The following is a 17441-nucleotide window of genomic DNA, read 5'->3' as shown; positions in this document are numbered from 1 at the left end:
CCCCAAGTAAAATTCCCTTTATTAGGACTTCATATAATATAAACCAAATCTGCTCCCGGTTTCCTAAGTAGAATTCCATTTTTATGACCTGTGTTATAAGCCGGATAACCTGACTGAGGAAATTCAGCTTTTCTTTCCTCACTATTGTATTTTTCTGCAAACCATTTTGTTGCCTTTACAATTATAACATTATCAGTTTACCTTTCCATGTACTTGCATGGGGCTCATTTTCACATGTTTGAATTAGTTCAGCAAACGATATTTGAACCTACTACACACGAGGGAAAGCATTATCTGCGCTATTAAAAAATTTCTGTCTTTCGTCCCATCTGTCTTGGTACATTTTGAAATGACAAACTAGCAAATCTCAAGATGAGAAGCAGCTTGGACTTTGGGAACATAACACTAATTATCACCTCCTAGCTGGGTATGCTTAAAGGGACTTTTTAACCTCTCAGAACTTCAGAACCCATTTTCACCCTTTGTAAAACGGAAGGCATGGTATCTATTTCATCAAGTGTTGCCTCGCATGCAGTAAGTGTCAGCGACACATAATTTTTTTAAAGATCAGGGCTTCCCTGGTGGCGCAGTGGTTGAGAGTCCGCCTGCCGATGCAGGGGACACGGGTTCGTGCCCCGGTCCGGGAAGATCCCACGTGCCGCGGGGCGGCTGGGCCCGTGAACCATGGCCGCTGAGCCTGCGCGTCCAGAGCCTGTGCTCCGCAACGGGAGAGGCCACAACAGTGAGAGGCCCGTGTACCGAAAAAAAAAAAAAAAAGGAGATCAGATTGCTGTGTTAGACTACCTGGCACACTGAATTTTGTAAACTATAAATTGTACAATTGCAAGATATTACTTTTATAAATAGCTCTAATAATTTTAAATTTGACTCATGATCATGGCCACAAGCTGGCATCGCTGGGAGACTGGCTTGGCGGCCAAGCCCGAGAGAGAAGACTTGATAAGGGCGTTGCCAACTCTCCTCTGCTTCCCTGGCCTGCTTGGTTGTTGTCTGTGCCGAGGCTGACCTTTGCCTGACATTCCCCCGGGAGCCTGTCTCCAGCTAATCTGAGAAGCTCCCAGCCGACAGACTGAGTGAAGTCGGAAGCTTCACTTCCTTAGGGGTCATTGCATTCGTACAGCAGCTTTAGGACCAACCATCTCTGCATGCAGGAAATGTTGAGAACCCAAATCCTTCTGCGGAAGTGAGAAACAGGTTAGATCTGGTTCGGGAAGCAACCCGGCACCTGTACAATGAGAGAGACGAGCTAAGCCTTCAAAAAAGAAAGAAAGAAAGAAAAGTTAGGAATGACTTGTTAACAGTAGATAGACAGTTGACATTTGTGAAGATAAGAGAATTTCCAGTTTCCCAATCTTGCAAATGACCCTGTGGCAGAGATTTTTGGGCTCGCTCATCAGCCAGTTGGGGACAATGTAAATAAGAAAGGCATCCATGAAATGAACAAAAATGGCATCATGAGATATGAACACATAGTGTGACCTGTTGGGCTAATTTGTCAGTTTGGGGGCCACACTCAGAGATGGACTGATCATGAAACAGGAGCTTCTGGGCCCTTGTGGCTGTTGGTGGTCACAGGAGCAGTGAAGTGTTGGGAGCAGGGGGGGACAGCCGAGAAGCCAGGTTATAATTAGGTAGCATTTCTCCATAAGCACTTCATGAGGGCTTCCCTGGTGGCGTAGTGGTTGAGAGTCCACCTGCCAATGCAGGGGACACGGGTTCGTGCCCCGGTCCGGGAAGATCCCACATGCCGCGGAGCGGCTGGGCCCATGAGCCATGGCCGCTGAGCCTGCGCGTCCAGAGCCTGTGCTCCGCAACGGGAGAGGCCACAACAGTGAGAGGCCCGCGTACCGCAAAAAAAAAAAAAAAAAAAACATGTGAACATAAGCACTTCATGAGATGCTTCAGAAGAAGAAAGCTCGAATCACCTAAGATCTAGTAGTTTGTCGTGATTCTATCAGTGTGTTATATACAGCCTCATAATTAATCTTGTATTTAAAATTTTTTATTATTATTCTTAAAGAGGCCTCCAACACTGTAAAATCTCCAGGCTCTATAAGACCCGGATCTACCCCTGCAAACCCTCTGGGCTTAGTATTTTTTTTAAACGTACCTCCTGAACACCTGAGAATTATGCTAGGCCTTGGGGGCGGTGAATGTGCAGACATGGTTCATTTCTTTGGAGAAAACGCCTTTCCTGTGAAGACGAATTCATACGAAGCGATCCCAAGTGGGATGCTGCGTGGAATGGAGTTTTGTGGCAGCTGGGAAAACTAAGCTGGCCTCGGTCATCGGGAAAGGCCTCCTCTCGGTAGTGTTACTTAAGAGCAAGGAGGAGGATGCATTGGCCTTGCAGGCGAGGGGAGGGCATGCACAGTGGCTTGGAGAAGGAGCCAGCCTGGAGTTCAGAAGTCCAGCGTGGCTGAGGGTGAGGGTTGGAGAAAGCAACCCAAGTTGAGGCTGGAGAGGCGAGCAGGGCCTGATCCTGGAGCAGCCAGAGGGCACCGTGAAAGATTCTCTCTGAAGGACAGTGGAAGCCATTCGAGCGTCTTGGGCCGAGAATGACCTGATGAGATTTGTGTTTTCAAAAAATTACTCTGGCTCTATTGTGGCAAAGGGAAAACTTTCAGTCATCAAAGCAAATGAGGACAGGAGCTTAGACTCAAGCTGGGACCAGGGGAGTGGTCACACATGAAGTAGGATTCAAGAGCTTGTGACCGAATACGACAATGTTGGTGAGAGAAGATGACACACAGGATCCACAACTGGGGGGATGAGGATACCTTTTTCAGAAATGTGAAAGCCTTCGGTGGCGGGAGAAGGTGGACAGAGAGAAACCAAATTTGGAGCAAGTCGAGTTTTCGGTGCTGGTGAGACCCCCAGATGAAGTTTATCTTGGTAGTTTCATAAATCATTCTTGAACGTGAGGACTCAGATTTTAGCTCAGTAAAATTACATGTCGTTATAAATCTTGGCCCTTTGGGATACTTTCAAATCATTGAAACTACATATATTAAACCTGTGAGTGACAAGTGCCTACGGCAGAACAAAGCCGAGGACCGGGGGAAACGAAGATTTTATAAATGTGCTCCTACAGTACATTCATTTAACTCTGCTTTGTGGTTATAGATAAGAAACGCCTATACAAATTTTTTTCTTCTCCATTATGCTTTCTTATAGGACACTGCATATAGTTCCCTGTGCTATACAGTAGGACCTTGTTGTTTATCCATCCTATATATACTAGTTTGCGCAAAACATTTTGAAATATGAATAATTCCCAAAATTACCAAATTCTTCCTGAAATGTGGGGATTATTAGAGAAAACATATTGGTAGGACCTTTCAACATTTCTGAACATTAAGAGCCAAAAGTACAAGCCAAGAAACTCACCTTTAGCGAGAGGGTCTCCCGCCTTGCCGAGCATTAGGCTGACGTAGTTATTACTTACGAGTGGAGTTAGGACGTCTCTGATCCCTGCCTAAAAATATTATTTATTGAAATACCAGATCTGCTGGCAGGGCTAGTAGTGCTGATTTTTGGAGATGCTGATGAGTTTTGCTCTTGTTAAGTCTTCATTAACATGAGGACACTCGCTGATTAACAGTTGCCTGTATTTAAGAAAGCAAATTCTGGCTATGGGATAATGTTAGAGATTTCCACTTAACTTTAGATGATAATAAAGTCCAAAACTCCTTGACCTGGCCCTTCAAACAAAAAATATTTAACATCGATATGCCAGGTGCCAGGCCTGATGGTGGTGGCTACCAAAAAAAAAAAGAAAAAAGAAGTTGCAGGGGAGGCCAGTTTCTGCCTAGCTCTACCTCCTCCCCACCTCTATACCAAAGAATGCCCTGTTTTTGTTATGTTTTTGTTTTCATACTCCTGTGCATTTGTTCCGGAGGCTGCTCTCTCTGCCAGGAAATCTCTTTAGGGCTCCTGTGCCTTCTCTGACTGCACCCACGTGGGCTGCCTTGCTTCTTAATCTGTATTTATTCCACGGCTCTTGTCTTGCTGACACCTTGGCAAAGCTGTCACTGCACTCTGTTACTGTCAGCTGTCTGCCTCTCTCCCAGGAGTATGAACTCCTGAGGGCAGGGACTAGATCAATTTCTATTTTTCTGTTTATAATCCTAGCTTCCAGCACAGTACCTATCCACACAGCAGGTATTTGGTAAATGGGTGTTGAATAAAGAAACAAATAATAGCATTTTTGAGAGGAAACTAAAGGGAAAAAAAGGTTGAAAGGAAAAAAAAACAACCTGTTTTCACTAAAAAGGGAATTGCTGATGCCCTGGGAAATAGTGTGTATCAGATTGACAATCAAGAAGCATGAAAATAATACTCTCCAAGGTAGAGATTTTTTTTTAAGAGAAAATGCAGATCTTCAGAAGGCTTATAGTATTGTGGACTCTAAAAAGCAATTCTGCTCAAAAACACAGTGTGATCAAGTAAAAATCCCAAAACAGAAAATGCTGATGCTAGGAACACATATGACTGGGATTTTTTTCCCTCAGTGTAGACAAGGTTGCAAAGAAATCTAAATTATTCATCATACTTAGGTCTGGTCAGGGTTAGGCAGTGATGTTTAGTTACTCAGCAGAATTTTATCCAATGGATTTAAAGTCTCGGGAGAAAACGTAAAGAGGGATCCAGTGAACTAAGATCATCCAGGAGTTGTGATTATTATCATAATCAGAGTGATTTGTAACATATATATTAGAATATCTGAATGACCATTGGTTCTTAAGGTAGTTTCTTGAGAGGCCACATTTTTTTTCAGTGATGCTGCCACAGAGCAAAACACTTTAATGTCTCCTCTTCCAGAGTTATTTTCAGAGTCATTCATGGGCCACCTAAGATTTGGAAGAAGAAACTCACGTGAGACCATATTTATTCTGGGTTGTTCCAATGAGAAAACTAAAATATATGTGTAGTGATTTTTCAAGAGATCAGTTTTGACACAATAGAAAAAAGAATTTTCTAATGATCTGAGCCATCCTACAATGGAGTGAATTTTTGGTAATATACAATTTTCACTGAAAGTGTTCAAGCAAACACTAGATGACCATTTATAGAAGTGATAGGGGATTGATGTGTTTCAAAGTCCCTTAAAAAGCTGAGAATCTGTGATTCCAAGAATATCTGAGTCATTATTTTATAGTCACGTTAGTTGTGTATTATAATCTGCATCAAGCCCTCACTTCTCCAGGTCTGTGCTCAAATATCACCATATTAAAACAGAGATCTTTCCTACATGAAATATTACCCTCACTATCTTCTTCCTTCCCGTTTACCCTAATTTATTTCTCTCCATTGAGCTTCTGTCTGATATGTTCTGTATTTACTTGTTTATTTACATATTGTCTGTCTCCCCCAACAAGACTATAAACTCCATGAAGGAAGGGACTTTGTTGGTTTTCTTCAGTGCTCTAACTCCAGCTCTTAAATTAGAATCTGACACACAGTGTATGTTCAATAAGTTGTTGAATAAAAATAATACTAAAATATTACAGAAAAGTTACAAACAAGAGTGAAAGAATAAAACACAATTTCATTTTTTTGTACATAATTGCATATCTCTAAATTTGTATACTGGTCAACATAGCATATGGGCCTAATACAAAATTGTTGAAGAAATGAACCGGTACTATTATTTTAATGTACTTTTTCATCTTTTTTTTCAAAAAACACATAGGTTTTGACATAGTTGTAATCATCATTTTTTAATCTAAAATGTCATTATTCAGCCAAATAGCTCATCTTATTCACCAGATTTGGATATAATAAGTTGATGTCATTTCCAAAAATCAAACCCATTTTCACATTAAAAAGATGTGTTACCACTAAGGCTACACAATACATGCTGGAAGCCACAAAAAAAACCAATGAACTCATCATTTCTAATATCATAATCATCTCTCTCATTAGTATCATTGAAAAGAGTCATAGTTATTTTGGGAGGCAGACTACCACAATGAGTTAAGGTCATAAACAGTTAGCCAAAACATTCTTGAAAAAAAAAAAAGTTGGAGGACTTACACTTCTTGGTTTCAATACATACTACAAAGCTATAGTAATTATGCCTAGGTGGTATTGTCATAAGAAAATAGACTTACAGATCTATAGAACATAATTGACTGACCAGAAATAAACCCCTACATTTGTGGCCAATTAATTTTCCACAAAGGCACCAGTGCAATTCAATAGGAGAAGGCATAGTCCTCAAAAAAAAAAAAAAAAAGAAGCCAATTGGACATCTGTATACACAAAGATGAATTTAGACCATCACCTTACACATATGCAAATATTAAGTCAAAATGAGTAATAGACTTAAATATAAACATCAAAACCTATAAAACTTAGAAGAAAACATAAGAGTAAGTCTCTCAGACCTTGTGTTAGGAAAAGATTCCTTAGTTATAATACCAAAAGCTCAAGCAATAGAAGAAGAAATTGAGAAACTAGGCTTCATCAAAATTAAAAACATTCGCTTTTCAAAAGACACCAACAGACAATTCACAGAATGGGAGACAAAATCTGCAAATCATATATCTGATAAAGTACAGAATATACAAAGAACTCTTATAACTCAGTAATAAGAAGATAACCCAATTTAAAACTGAGCATAAGATTTGAATGAATATTTTACCTAAGTAGATATAAGATGGCCAATAAACACATGAAATGCTGCTCAGTATCATTAGTTGTTTGAGGAACAAAATTTAAAACTATAATGAGATACCATTTCACAGGCACTAAAATATCTATAATCAGAAAGAAGAGCAATGACAAATTAGAATGTGGAGAAACTGGAACTCTCATCATTGCCGGTGGGAAAGTACATTGGTGCAGCCGTTTTGGAAAATAATTAGTTTCATGAAAAGTTAAACATAAATTTACCGTATAACTCAGCAGCTCCACTACTGCATACCTACCCAAGAGAAATGAAAACACATGGCTACACAAAGACTTTCACATTAAGTGTTCATAGCAACATTATTTATAACTACCCAAACCTGGAAACAACCCAAATATTCACCGACTGCTGAATGCATAAACAAAATAACATATATTATACTTGTGTTGATAAATGCTTATTTCTATGCATATACATTTTAACAGATGTTTATATATCTGTATGCTAAAATGATATATTTATGAAGCCCTGTAAACTATATATATATTTCATCACATTCATAAGAGTATGGGCACATATATAATTTCAAATTAGCATCTCTTCAGTTTTCAACCCAGATGCAAATCTAGTTGCAAATTCTAGCTCTGCCACTTCTTAGCTCTGTGGTCATGGGCTAGTTACTTAACCTCTCTGAATCTGTACTAGTAAAATATGGGTAATAGTGTACACCTTCCAGGACTGTGGGATTAAATGAGATAAAATGTATAAAATGCTTAGCACTAGGCTGGCACGGGGTCAGTTCTTAATAAATCACACCCAGTATTATTATTTGTCTTTTTGGAGTTTTAGTTGCAAATCTAGTTGTTTACTAATATTCAGGAGTGAGGAGAAGGAAGCCATTTTGTGCAGAGGAGAGAGCTACTTCTCCCCTTCTAGCTGTCTGACTGTTTCACTTAATTTCTCAGAGCCTCAGTTGCCAAAATCTGTAAAGGAGGATAATGTAAGTCATCTCACAGGACTTCTGATTAGGAAAATTACATTCAAGTGCTTTGCAAACTGCAAAATGCAAGGTAAATAGGAAAGCTCTATATTATTATAGCCTTCTGTTCCCATCAATGACACCCACAATATGTGTTTAGGGGAACCAGAATAACTGCTCTAGAGGGATGTGCAGTCATTTCTCATCCTGGGAGGTTATAAGGAAAGAATCTTTTCATGACCGTGGTGGTGGTAGCGAGTCATTTTCAAAAAATTTTACCCCCTTGTTGTTTGAATACAAAGCAAGAACTGGGCTACTCCCTATCTGAAGCACTGTCTGCCTGTCCTCATGAGCTATCAGGCTCAGCTAAATATGTCCCTGGCCAGTATGTGAATAATCCCCACTGGTTCTGAGACCTCCATCCACCACCGATGTGACATTCTTTGTGTTCAAATGTCTAGCTGACGTCTGATGCTTAAAACAGCCTATGTCTTCACCCCTCTCTGCATTGTCACAGCCTGTACCACCACTCTTAAAAGGCTAGCGCAGGCACTCCCAGCGCCGGTTGCTAACCAGCCTACCCACTTGTTTCCCCTGCCTGCTGCCGGCTGCCTTGAATGCCTTGTGCTCCGAGCTCCTTGTGGGTCTGATAGAGCAGGGACCATGTCTACCTTCGGCTACAGGAGAGGACTTAGCAAGTACGAATCCATCGATGAGGATGAACTCCTGGCTTCCCTGTCGGCCGAGGAGCTGAGGGAACTAGAGAGAGAGCTGGAAGATATTGAACCTAATCAGAGCCTTCCCGTGGGGATGAGACAAAAGAGCCTGACCGAGAAAACGCCCACGGGGACATTCAGCAGAGAGGCACTGATGGCCTACTGGGAAAAGGAGTCCCAGAAACTCTTGGAGAAGGAGAGGCTGGGGGAGTGTGGAAAGGTAGGCTCTCGGATTTTTTTTTTTCTTTAGCTGCTCCCACGGCCCTACCCTGAACCCAGGAAGCTGTTGTTTCTAACTTTTCAGCCCTCCTCACTTTTCTTTTCTTAGAACCCACTTGTAGCTGCTATTGAAAATCTTCTCAGGCTGAAATAGTCCTCTAACTTTTATGGCCACCCAATGGATTATATGTAAAATTCTTAGTTGGGGGGTCCTATGATTGACAAGGATGGGATCTTCAAGAAGAAAATAATTCACAAGCAAAGCATGGGTTTAAATATTATGCCAAACGTAAGTCTAATTTGAGTTATAAGTTGGGGATGTGGCATAATAGAAATGGAGATGTATTTATATATGTGTATAGATATGCGTGTGTGTGTGTGTATATATAGTGGTTAACTAAACTTATTTTCTTCTATAAAGACAAAAGTGTGTACTCTGGTTGCTTGGACTGTGATGATGACTATAGTAAAAATAATTCTTGTTTTCCAACAGCAGGAAGTGTGGGGTGGTGAGAAGTATATGGGGCTGAGAGTCAGGGGACCTTATCTCTACTCCCTGCTCTGTGCCTAACTTGTAAGATCTTAAACAGATAGTCGCTTCCGAAGGGTTCTCTTTGCCATCTGTCGACGGAGGACATTGCATCCAGTGTTTCTTTTGTGAATCAAACACCCTTTTGAGATTTTGATAACTTATGGACCTTATTAAGAAAATGAATTGCAAAATGATGACACACATCCTGAAACCCACCTAAGGACCCAAGTTAAGCATGCCTGCAGAGATGATCTCTAAGATTCTGTTCTATTTTATAACGGTGATTCTAAGGCCAGGAAGTGTGCTTATAGTAGAGGGCAGACCTCTTAAGCTCTTGTTCTCTGACCTGTAAACAGTTACTTTGAATTTGCCAAATGAATCATTCACAGAAGGAAGTTCAAAAGACTAGGCTCTGGGAAAATATTCTAGTAATGACAATAAGAATGTCCAAACAACAAATTCCTGAATTTGTGGAAGAACACTGGTCAGGAGCGACAGTTTAATACCTCTGTGCTCCACTGGAATCATCTCAAATCAAAATGGCCCAAAGCCAATGGCGAGACTTCCACGGTACTAATCTAGGCGCTGTTAGATGATCTCGATGACAGGGCGTTTTGGCCACATCTTTAGCAAAATATGTGTGAGCCTTGTCCACGTCAATCATCGCAGGAAGGGCCACCAGGACCAGGCCAGGATCTGCCAAGGCCACGGTGGCCGCCTGCACCGAGGGGTTGAAGGAGTGGGGTGGTGGTGGGAAGGAAGGATGCACATGGCGGGCATTTGGGTTGGTCCGTTCCTGCACAACCATGACTTTCAGAGGTCTTTTTTTTTTTTTTTTTTCTGATGTGGAAATGTGTGTCCCAAATCTGATCAAATATAAGTATGACATTTTCCTAACAGTTCTTAAAGATTTTCCTTAAAAGATGAAAATTGCGGGCTTCCCTGGTAGCGCAGTGGTTGAGAGTCCGCCTGCCGATGCAGGGGACGCGGGTTCGTGCCCCGGTCCGGGAGGATCCCACGTGCCGCGGAGCGGCTGGGCCCGTGAGCCGTGGCCGCTGGGCCTGCGCGTCCGGAGCCTGCGCTCCGCAGCGGGAGAGGCCATAACACTGAGAGGCCCGCGTACCGCAAAAAAAAAAAAAAAAAAAAAGATGAAAATTGCCTCATAATGTCCAGGACAGATAGCCATTGGAGCAATAACCCAGCAAAGGCATTTTAATGTCATAATGTCTTGAGACCAGTGGAAAACAGAGGGCGAAGCCTGTTGTCAGCTGTTGATGAAACCCACTAGCTCCTGCCAAAGGTTTTGCTGATCCCTGATCCCTGCCAGTAGCTTATCAGCTCAATTAGAGAGGCTGTATGTTGATGAACTTTGATTCCTTTCTCAGCTAGTTAACTTTTCTCCCGATACCCTTTCCCTGCTGGCTAGTTGTCTCTGGAGTCACAAGGAGTGCTGAGCAGAAGCTTGCCAGTGGAGGGTGTCAATCCATTTCCACCCCAGGAAAAAGCTTCAAAGCAGCTGACTGGTGGGTAGGAGGGGGAGGGGAACGGCAGCGTAAGTGAAGAGCAGCCCAGTACGGACCATGAGGAGGAGACGATTATCAGGCTACTCCTGGCTCTGTATTTGCTTATGAAAATCATGTTCAACCCCTAGGGAATGACAGCCTCTGCCCAGCTGGGCTCACACAAACTTATCCTGCGTTAAACATCTCCAAGGGGCCTTGCCGATCCAAAGATCTAGCTCCCCTAGCTTGCGTGTCTGCCGGGCTTCAGGCACAGGTGCCAATGAATACGATCATTGTATTTCACTGAATTCTTACCTTCTGGACATGAGAACTGACGCGAGGAGAGGTTAAGAAACTCATTTGAGATAAACAGCTCCTAGCTGAAATTCAAACCAAGTTCTGTTGGCACAAAGACTGTGATTCTCAGAATGTGGGTGTGTCAGCATCACCTGGGATCTTCTTAGAACTACTAATTCTAGGGCCCCCCCCCCAGACCTGCTGAATGAGCAACTCTGGGAATGGGGCCCAGCCCTGTGTGCCCTCACAAGCCCTCTGGGTGGTTATGACACACACTGGTTTGAGAACCACTCAACTCTACTGCAGTTTCTTTGAGACTCCCCTCCACAGAGGTTGAGTGATTTGTCTAAAATCCACCTGTTCTTTATGTGTAGAACCAGAACCAGAATGGAACCAAGCCTCCTTTTTCATGTAATGGTGCCAGGGAGGTAATGAGGAGACATGGTTAGACACCCTCTTCTTTTTGCCTAATTGATGCCCTAAGGGTACCAACATCGCCCCCAAGTACCTCATGCCCCCCCCTCCACCTTCCCACCCCTATTCCTGCAAGGATCTGGGTTAACTGCAGAGCAGTGGCAGATAGGTGATCTGGAACAGCACAGTCGGTACAAATGCCAGAATAATTTTGAAAGTAGGCAATGATTGTTTTTACATCCTCCTTCCTCCCTCTCTAGACGCCTTTCTCCCTTCTGCTGTTCTTCTCTTAGATGTTCCCCACCTAGGGTGACTAACCATCTCAGATTGTCTGGGACTATCTAGATTTTAGAACTAAAAACTCTGCTTCCTGGGATACCTTTCAGTCCTGGGCAAACCAGGACAGTCGGTCACTTTCCCCGACCCCAGCCCCATCAGCACTTTTCTCCTAGGCCTTGTCCCGACTCTCAGTGGCTGTTAAAACCAATGTCAATTTAGAGGCATTACGTTAACAAATTTTATTGAGTCCCTACTACGTGCTGAGCACTGTGCAAGGTGAACAAAACAGACACGATCCTTGTCCTCAACCCACCAACAGTCTTTTGAGAAAAATGACAAATCATTAAATAGGTACTTTATTGGAGGAAGTACAACACTGTGGGAACACATCACAAGGATAATTTGAGGAGGTGTCAAAGATATTTCTGGAGGAAATGTCATTTAGATGTTACAGGACAACTCATTGCTGGATAACAGTTTCACATATGACCTCTCCAGGTACATTTAAGGGGAAAACACCTCTTGCAGATAAAGCCTGAAGTTCTTTTAAAAACTAGAGGGTACAATTTAATGGTGGTATGACAGCCAGTATACCTTGAATTTTGTGACAGGTCCCTTTCCTCCAAATACTGAAACAGCTAAAAACATATACTTACAACACACACACACACACACACACACACACACACACACACACACACACACACACACTGTATCACTCACACACACACACACCACACACACACACACACACACTGTATCACTCACACACACACACACCACACACACACACTGTATCACTCACACACACACACCACACACACACACACACACACACTGTATCACACACACACACCACACACACACACTGTATCACTCACACACACACACCACACACACATACACACACACACTGTATCACTCACACACACACATACACACACACAGTATCACTCACACACACACACCACACACACACACATACACACACACAGTATCACTCACAAACACACACCACACACACATACACACACACACCACACACACACACTGTATCAGTCACACACACACACACACCACACACACATACACACACACTGTATCACTCACACACACACACACACCACACACACATACACACACACACTGTATCACTCACACACACACACACCACACACACATACACACACACACACACATACACTGTATCACTCTCCCTCCTGCTCCTGAACAAGGAAGTAAAAAATTAAGACTGGAGGAGGCAACGGAGGAGCGGCTGACCCCTTCCCCAGGCCATCACTCGGTGTCTGCCACTCCAAACAAGCAGATAACCGGAGGCTATTTTCTGATAGCAACTGGGCAAGCTAACCTGGAGACCAGCACAGTGTTTTCCAAAGCTCATTCCATATGCCTCGGGCTGGGGTCAAAAACATTTCCAGTATGGAGGAAAGAATCAAGGCTTTGGGGACAGGAAAGCATCTCAGGGCTTTGGAGAAAATAACGGACTAAAAAGATAGCATTAGAGAAAATCGGACTCTGTCAGCAAGTTCGAGATTTTTATTTTATCAGAAAAGGCAGCAAGAAAAAGAAAGATGGGGTCACCTGAGCTTCTCAGTACAAACAGTCTTGTAAACAGGAAAGACAAAGATGGAATGAAATTGTGTTTGCCTGAAAGTCTCTCATAACTGATACCTGGTAACTAATGTAAAGACCATCAGGCTGAGGCAGTGGCTTGCTTCAAGATTTTCTACTGTTCTCTGCTGTTCCACATTACCGTTGGAATCTAGTTGGTGCCAAGGGCGATTATCTTTCCCATCTCGTGTCTCCTGCAGTCCTGTCTCATTTAACCCTGTGATAACGTGAGATTTCAAGCTGATTTGCTGAAAAGGGTGACCTGATTGAGTTTCTGCAGAGAGCCTGGTTTTGACCTGCTGCTGCCCTGAACAGCAGCCCTGCCCCCTCGGCTTCTTTCCCCAGAGAAAGGACAGAGACAGCCTCAGCTTTCAGGTGCTGTGGGGTCTCTGAGACCCTGTGCCAGGCTCTACCCCAGAGGGACATGCCCCGCCTCTGTCTACACTGAGACAGGACAAGGCAGAGGGCTCTGGGCTCCTGTCACGTAGGCTATAGGAGGCAAATTAGGGGAAGAATTTTTGAACATTAAGAAAGGGAACCCATGGGGCTTCCCGGGGCTTCCCTGGTGGCGCAGTGGTTGAGAGTCCGCCTGCCGATGCAGGGGATACGGGTTCGTCCGCCGGTCCGGGAAGATCCCACATGCCGCGGAGCGGCTGGGCCAGTGAGCCATGGCCGCTGAGCCTGCGCGTCCAGAGCCTGTGCTCCGCAACGGGAGAGGCTACAGCAGTGAGAGGCCCGTGTACAGAAAAAAATAAAAAAATAAATAAGAAAGGGAACCCATGAAGCTGTTGTATATTTTCTTTTTTCTTTCTTTTTTTTTTGTGGTATGCGGGCCTCACTGTTGTGGCCTCTCCCGTTGTGGAGCACAGGCTCCGGACGCTCAGGCTCAGCGGCCATGGCTCACGGGCCCAGCCGCTCCGCGGCATGTGGGATCTTCCCGGACCGGGGCACGAACCCGTGTCCCCTGCATCGGCAGGCGGATTCTCAACCACTGCGCCACCAGGGAAGCCCTGTTGTATATTTTCGTTGTCACTTGCATGTTTGGGATGGAGAAATAAGGAAGGACAGAGGGGTGATTCCCTAAGGGATAGTTGAATTTGCTAAACTGTAATAGACTAGGAGTCGAGTAGTTCAGAAGAGGTAGTCAAGAGAATAAAAATTTTATCAAGGGCTTTCCAGAGCAGAAGTTCCGATATATCCGTTCAAACTGGTAAAATGATAGCAAACTTTTATTCAATAAACTGAATTCTGGATATTTATTTTGCAGAAAGCAAAAGAAACGTTTGTAGAAAAAGCTGTTGGGCTATGCAAGGAAATATTAACCTTGGTCACCCAAACTAGAGAGATCAGAAGGTGGAGATGAACTTTTTTTTCCTATATACTTCCGTATTACTTGCTGTGTGTAACTTTTAAAAAAATGTATTGAGATGAAATTGACATATCACATTGTATGAGTTTTAGATGGACATGATGATTGATTTGATCCATGTATGTACTGCAAACCCATGTGTTACTTTCGTCAATTTTAAAAATGTGCTTAGAAATGACAAACTTAATGATGATGCCACACTCTTTAGGTTGCAGAAGAAGACAAAGAGGAAAGTGAGGAAGAGCTTATCTTTACTGAAAGTAACAGTGAGGTTTCTGAAGAGGTGTATACGGAAGAGGAGGCCGAGGCCGAGGAGGAAGAGGAGGAGGACAGCGAAGGAGAGGAAAGAACAATTGAAAACGAGAAAGGGATTAATGGATCTGTACATTACGGTGGTGTCAATTCTGACAACTCGAGGCCAGAGACATTTAAAAGCCAAATTGAAAACACACATCTGACCAACGGCCACAGCGGAAGGAACACAGAGCCCCCGGCTGCCATCCACCCCTGTGGAAACCCTACGGTGATCGAGGATGCTCTGGAAAAGATGAAAAACAATGACCCTGACACGACGGAAGTCAATCTGAACAACATCGAGAACATCACGTCGCAGACCCTCACCCGCTTCGCGGAGGCCCTCAAGGCCAACACGGTGGTGAAGGCCTTCAGTCTGGCCAACACGCGCGCCGACGACAGCGTGGCCACCGCCATTGCGGAAATGCTGCGAGTCAACCGCCACATCACCAGCGTCAACATCGAGTCCAACTTCATCACGGGCAAGGGCATCCTGGCCATCACGAGGGCTCTGCAGCACAACACCGTGCTCACCGAGCTGCGCTTCCACAACCAAAGGCACATCATGGGCAGCCAGGTGGAGATGGAGATCGTCAAGCTGCTGAGGGAGAACACCACGCTGCTGAGGCTGGGGTACCATTTCGAGCTCCCAGGACCAAGAATGAGCATGACCAGCCTCTTGACCAGAAACATGGATAAACAGCGGCAGAAACGGTTGCAGGAACAGAAGCAGCAGGAGGGGTACGATGGAGGAGCCGACCTTAGGACCAAAGTCTGGCGAAGAGGAACGCCCGGCTCTTCACCTCACGCATCCCCCAGGCACTCTCCCCGCTCATCCCCCAAACTCCCCAGGAAAGTCCAAAGTGTGAGGAGCAGGCCTCCGTCGCCGGTGGCCCCGCCCCATCCGCCGCCGTCGCCGGTGACCCCGCCCCATCCGCCGCCTCCGTCGCCGCCGCCGCCGCCGCCGCCGCCGCCGCCTCCGCCTCCTCCTCTTCCTCCCCAAAGGCTGCCGCCCCCGCCTCCTCCGCCGCCTCCCCCTCCGCCCCCAGAGAAGCTCATCACGCGGAACATCGCAGAAGTCATCAAACAGCAGGAGAGTGCCCAGCGGGCCTTACAAAATGGACAGAAAAAGAAAAAAGGGAAAAAGGCTAAGAAACAGCCAAACAGTACCCTAAAGGAAATTAGAAATTCCCTGAGGTCAGTGCAGGAGAAGAAAATGGAAGACAGTTCCCGACCTTCTACCCCACAGAGATCAGCTCATGAGAATCTCATGGAAGCTATTCGGGGCAGCAGCATGAAACAGCTAAGGCGCGTAAGTAACCCGAGGGCAGACCCTGGGCCGCAGACCTAGTAAAGGAGCCGGCCTCCACCGCACAAGGGTACCAAAGTCGCCTCTCAAGTACTTAATCAATATTTTAAATGTTTTAGTATGCCAGAGCAGGCCACCAGATAGCACATTTCCATTTGAGAGACGTGCCTGGTCCACCTTCTTGGCTTCTCAGTCTTTGAAGGGCCAGGCTCATCTTAAGATACTTCAATCTAAAAAAATCCCGATTTTCTTAATAAGAAAATCAGGGCGTTATCATCTACATTCCAGAACAGATTCATCACTTGTCAAAAATTTTACCACAGAGTTGCAAGTGATTTAAAACCTACTTTATAATATAAAATTTGAGTACCACCCAGCAATAATCTATATCTGAGTTCTTCCTGGAGAATACTGCTAAAGACATACTCTACAGATATTTTTTTAAGTTTATCATTCGTACTGTTTTTATTGAAAGAAAATCCCCTATTTTTATAGGTGGAAGTTCCAGAAGCTCTGCGGTAAAAACCCGATCTTTAGAAGAGGATGCAGAATTATTCAGTGGTATTAGATAAAATGCATTGTGAGATGTTTCTAAAATACCTTCTTCAATTTGAAATGTTCTCTGACTTTAAAAGTAGCCTCACCCATCAATTCCAAAGAGAATTTTAAGAAACTATCAGCATGTTTCTTCTGTAAATATGAAAATAAACTTCTTTTTTATGTCGTGAGATTTGTATTGGCAAGGAGCAGTTTATTTAAACATGCTCTGGCTGTGTTGGTAATTCTGAGCAGTAATGAGTTAATGAAATGTGCTGTTATTTTTGTAATCCCAATAAATTTGGATTGAAGTTTTTCGGTTGTTTTTTAAAGAAACTAATTTTTTTTGTAAATTGATATTCACATCTGTCAGGTGTGTATGTAACCTTGCTAAATATTAAAAATAGTACATTCTCAGCCCCCCCAAAAGGTTTGTGTCCTTAGCATTTGCCTTTGTTTTCTCATGTCTAAGAAAATCTGATCAGAGCTCTCTCTAAAGGTCTGGAATCAAGAACCTTCTTAAAAGTCTTTTTGGTAGTGAGATAAAAGCTTGGGAAAAGACCCCAAAATGACCACTGTTATCTTAGATGCATGGATATTGGACCCAGGATGGCAGCTGACACTCCCATATTTCCATGAGGCTGATAGGTACCCAGAAGTCATTCAATCATTTATAATTAAAACCAACTATTTCTGGAAGAAAA

The 17441-nt window shown here is 43.8% G+C and overlaps 1 protein-coding gene across 2 annotated transcripts; it reads left to right on the top strand.

Annotated features, from left to right (window-relative positions):
* The first annotated feature begins 8112 nt into the window (after window positions 1-8112).
* LMOD2 (leiomodin 2) lies at window positions 8113-17052 on the top strand. Of its 2 annotated transcripts, none has more exons than XM_059074338.2 (3): window positions 8113-8573; window positions 14806-16203; window positions 16696-17052. In XM_059074338.2, the coding sequence occupies exons 1-3, from the start codon at window positions 8301-8303 to the stop codon at window positions 16720-16722; spliced, it is 1698 nt and encodes a 565-aa protein (XP_058930321.1). In that variant the 5' UTR covers window positions 8113-8300; the 3' UTR covers window positions 16723-17052. The 2 variants fall into 2 exon arrangements, with proteins under 2 accessions (XP_058930321.1, XP_066898366.1); XM_067042265.1 differs by having other exon boundaries at window positions 8150-8573; window positions 14806-16199.
* The last annotated feature ends 389 nt before the right edge of the window (window positions 17053-17441 follow it).

The sequence above is a fragment of the Kogia breviceps genome, chromosome 9 (genome assembly GCF_026419965.1).
Source record: "Kogia breviceps isolate mKogBre1 chromosome 9, mKogBre1 haplotype 1, whole genome shotgun sequence".
Taxonomy (NCBI): Eukaryota; Metazoa; Chordata; class Mammalia; order Artiodactyla; family Physeteridae; genus Kogia; species Kogia breviceps.
Note: the sequence above shows the minus strand (reverse complement) of the source record. Positions and strands in the feature narration are given on the sequence as shown.

What these genes read in the sequence shown, in the direction of transcription:
- LMOD2 (XM_067042265.1), top strand. Translation starts at nt 8,301, where the DNA reads ATGTCTACCTTCGGCTACAGGAGAGGACTTAGCAAGTACGAATCCATC. An exon ending in GGCTGGGGGAGTGTGGAAAG is followed by an intron (nt 8,574 to 14,805) that starts GTAGGCTCTCGG and finishes CACACTCTTTAG; the next exon opens with GTTGCAGAAGAAGACAAAGA. An exon ending in AGCAGCATGAAACAGCTAAG is followed by an intron (nt 16,200 to 16,695) that starts GCGCGTAAGTAA and finishes CTATTTTTATAG; the next exon opens with GTGGAAGTTCCAGAAGCTCT.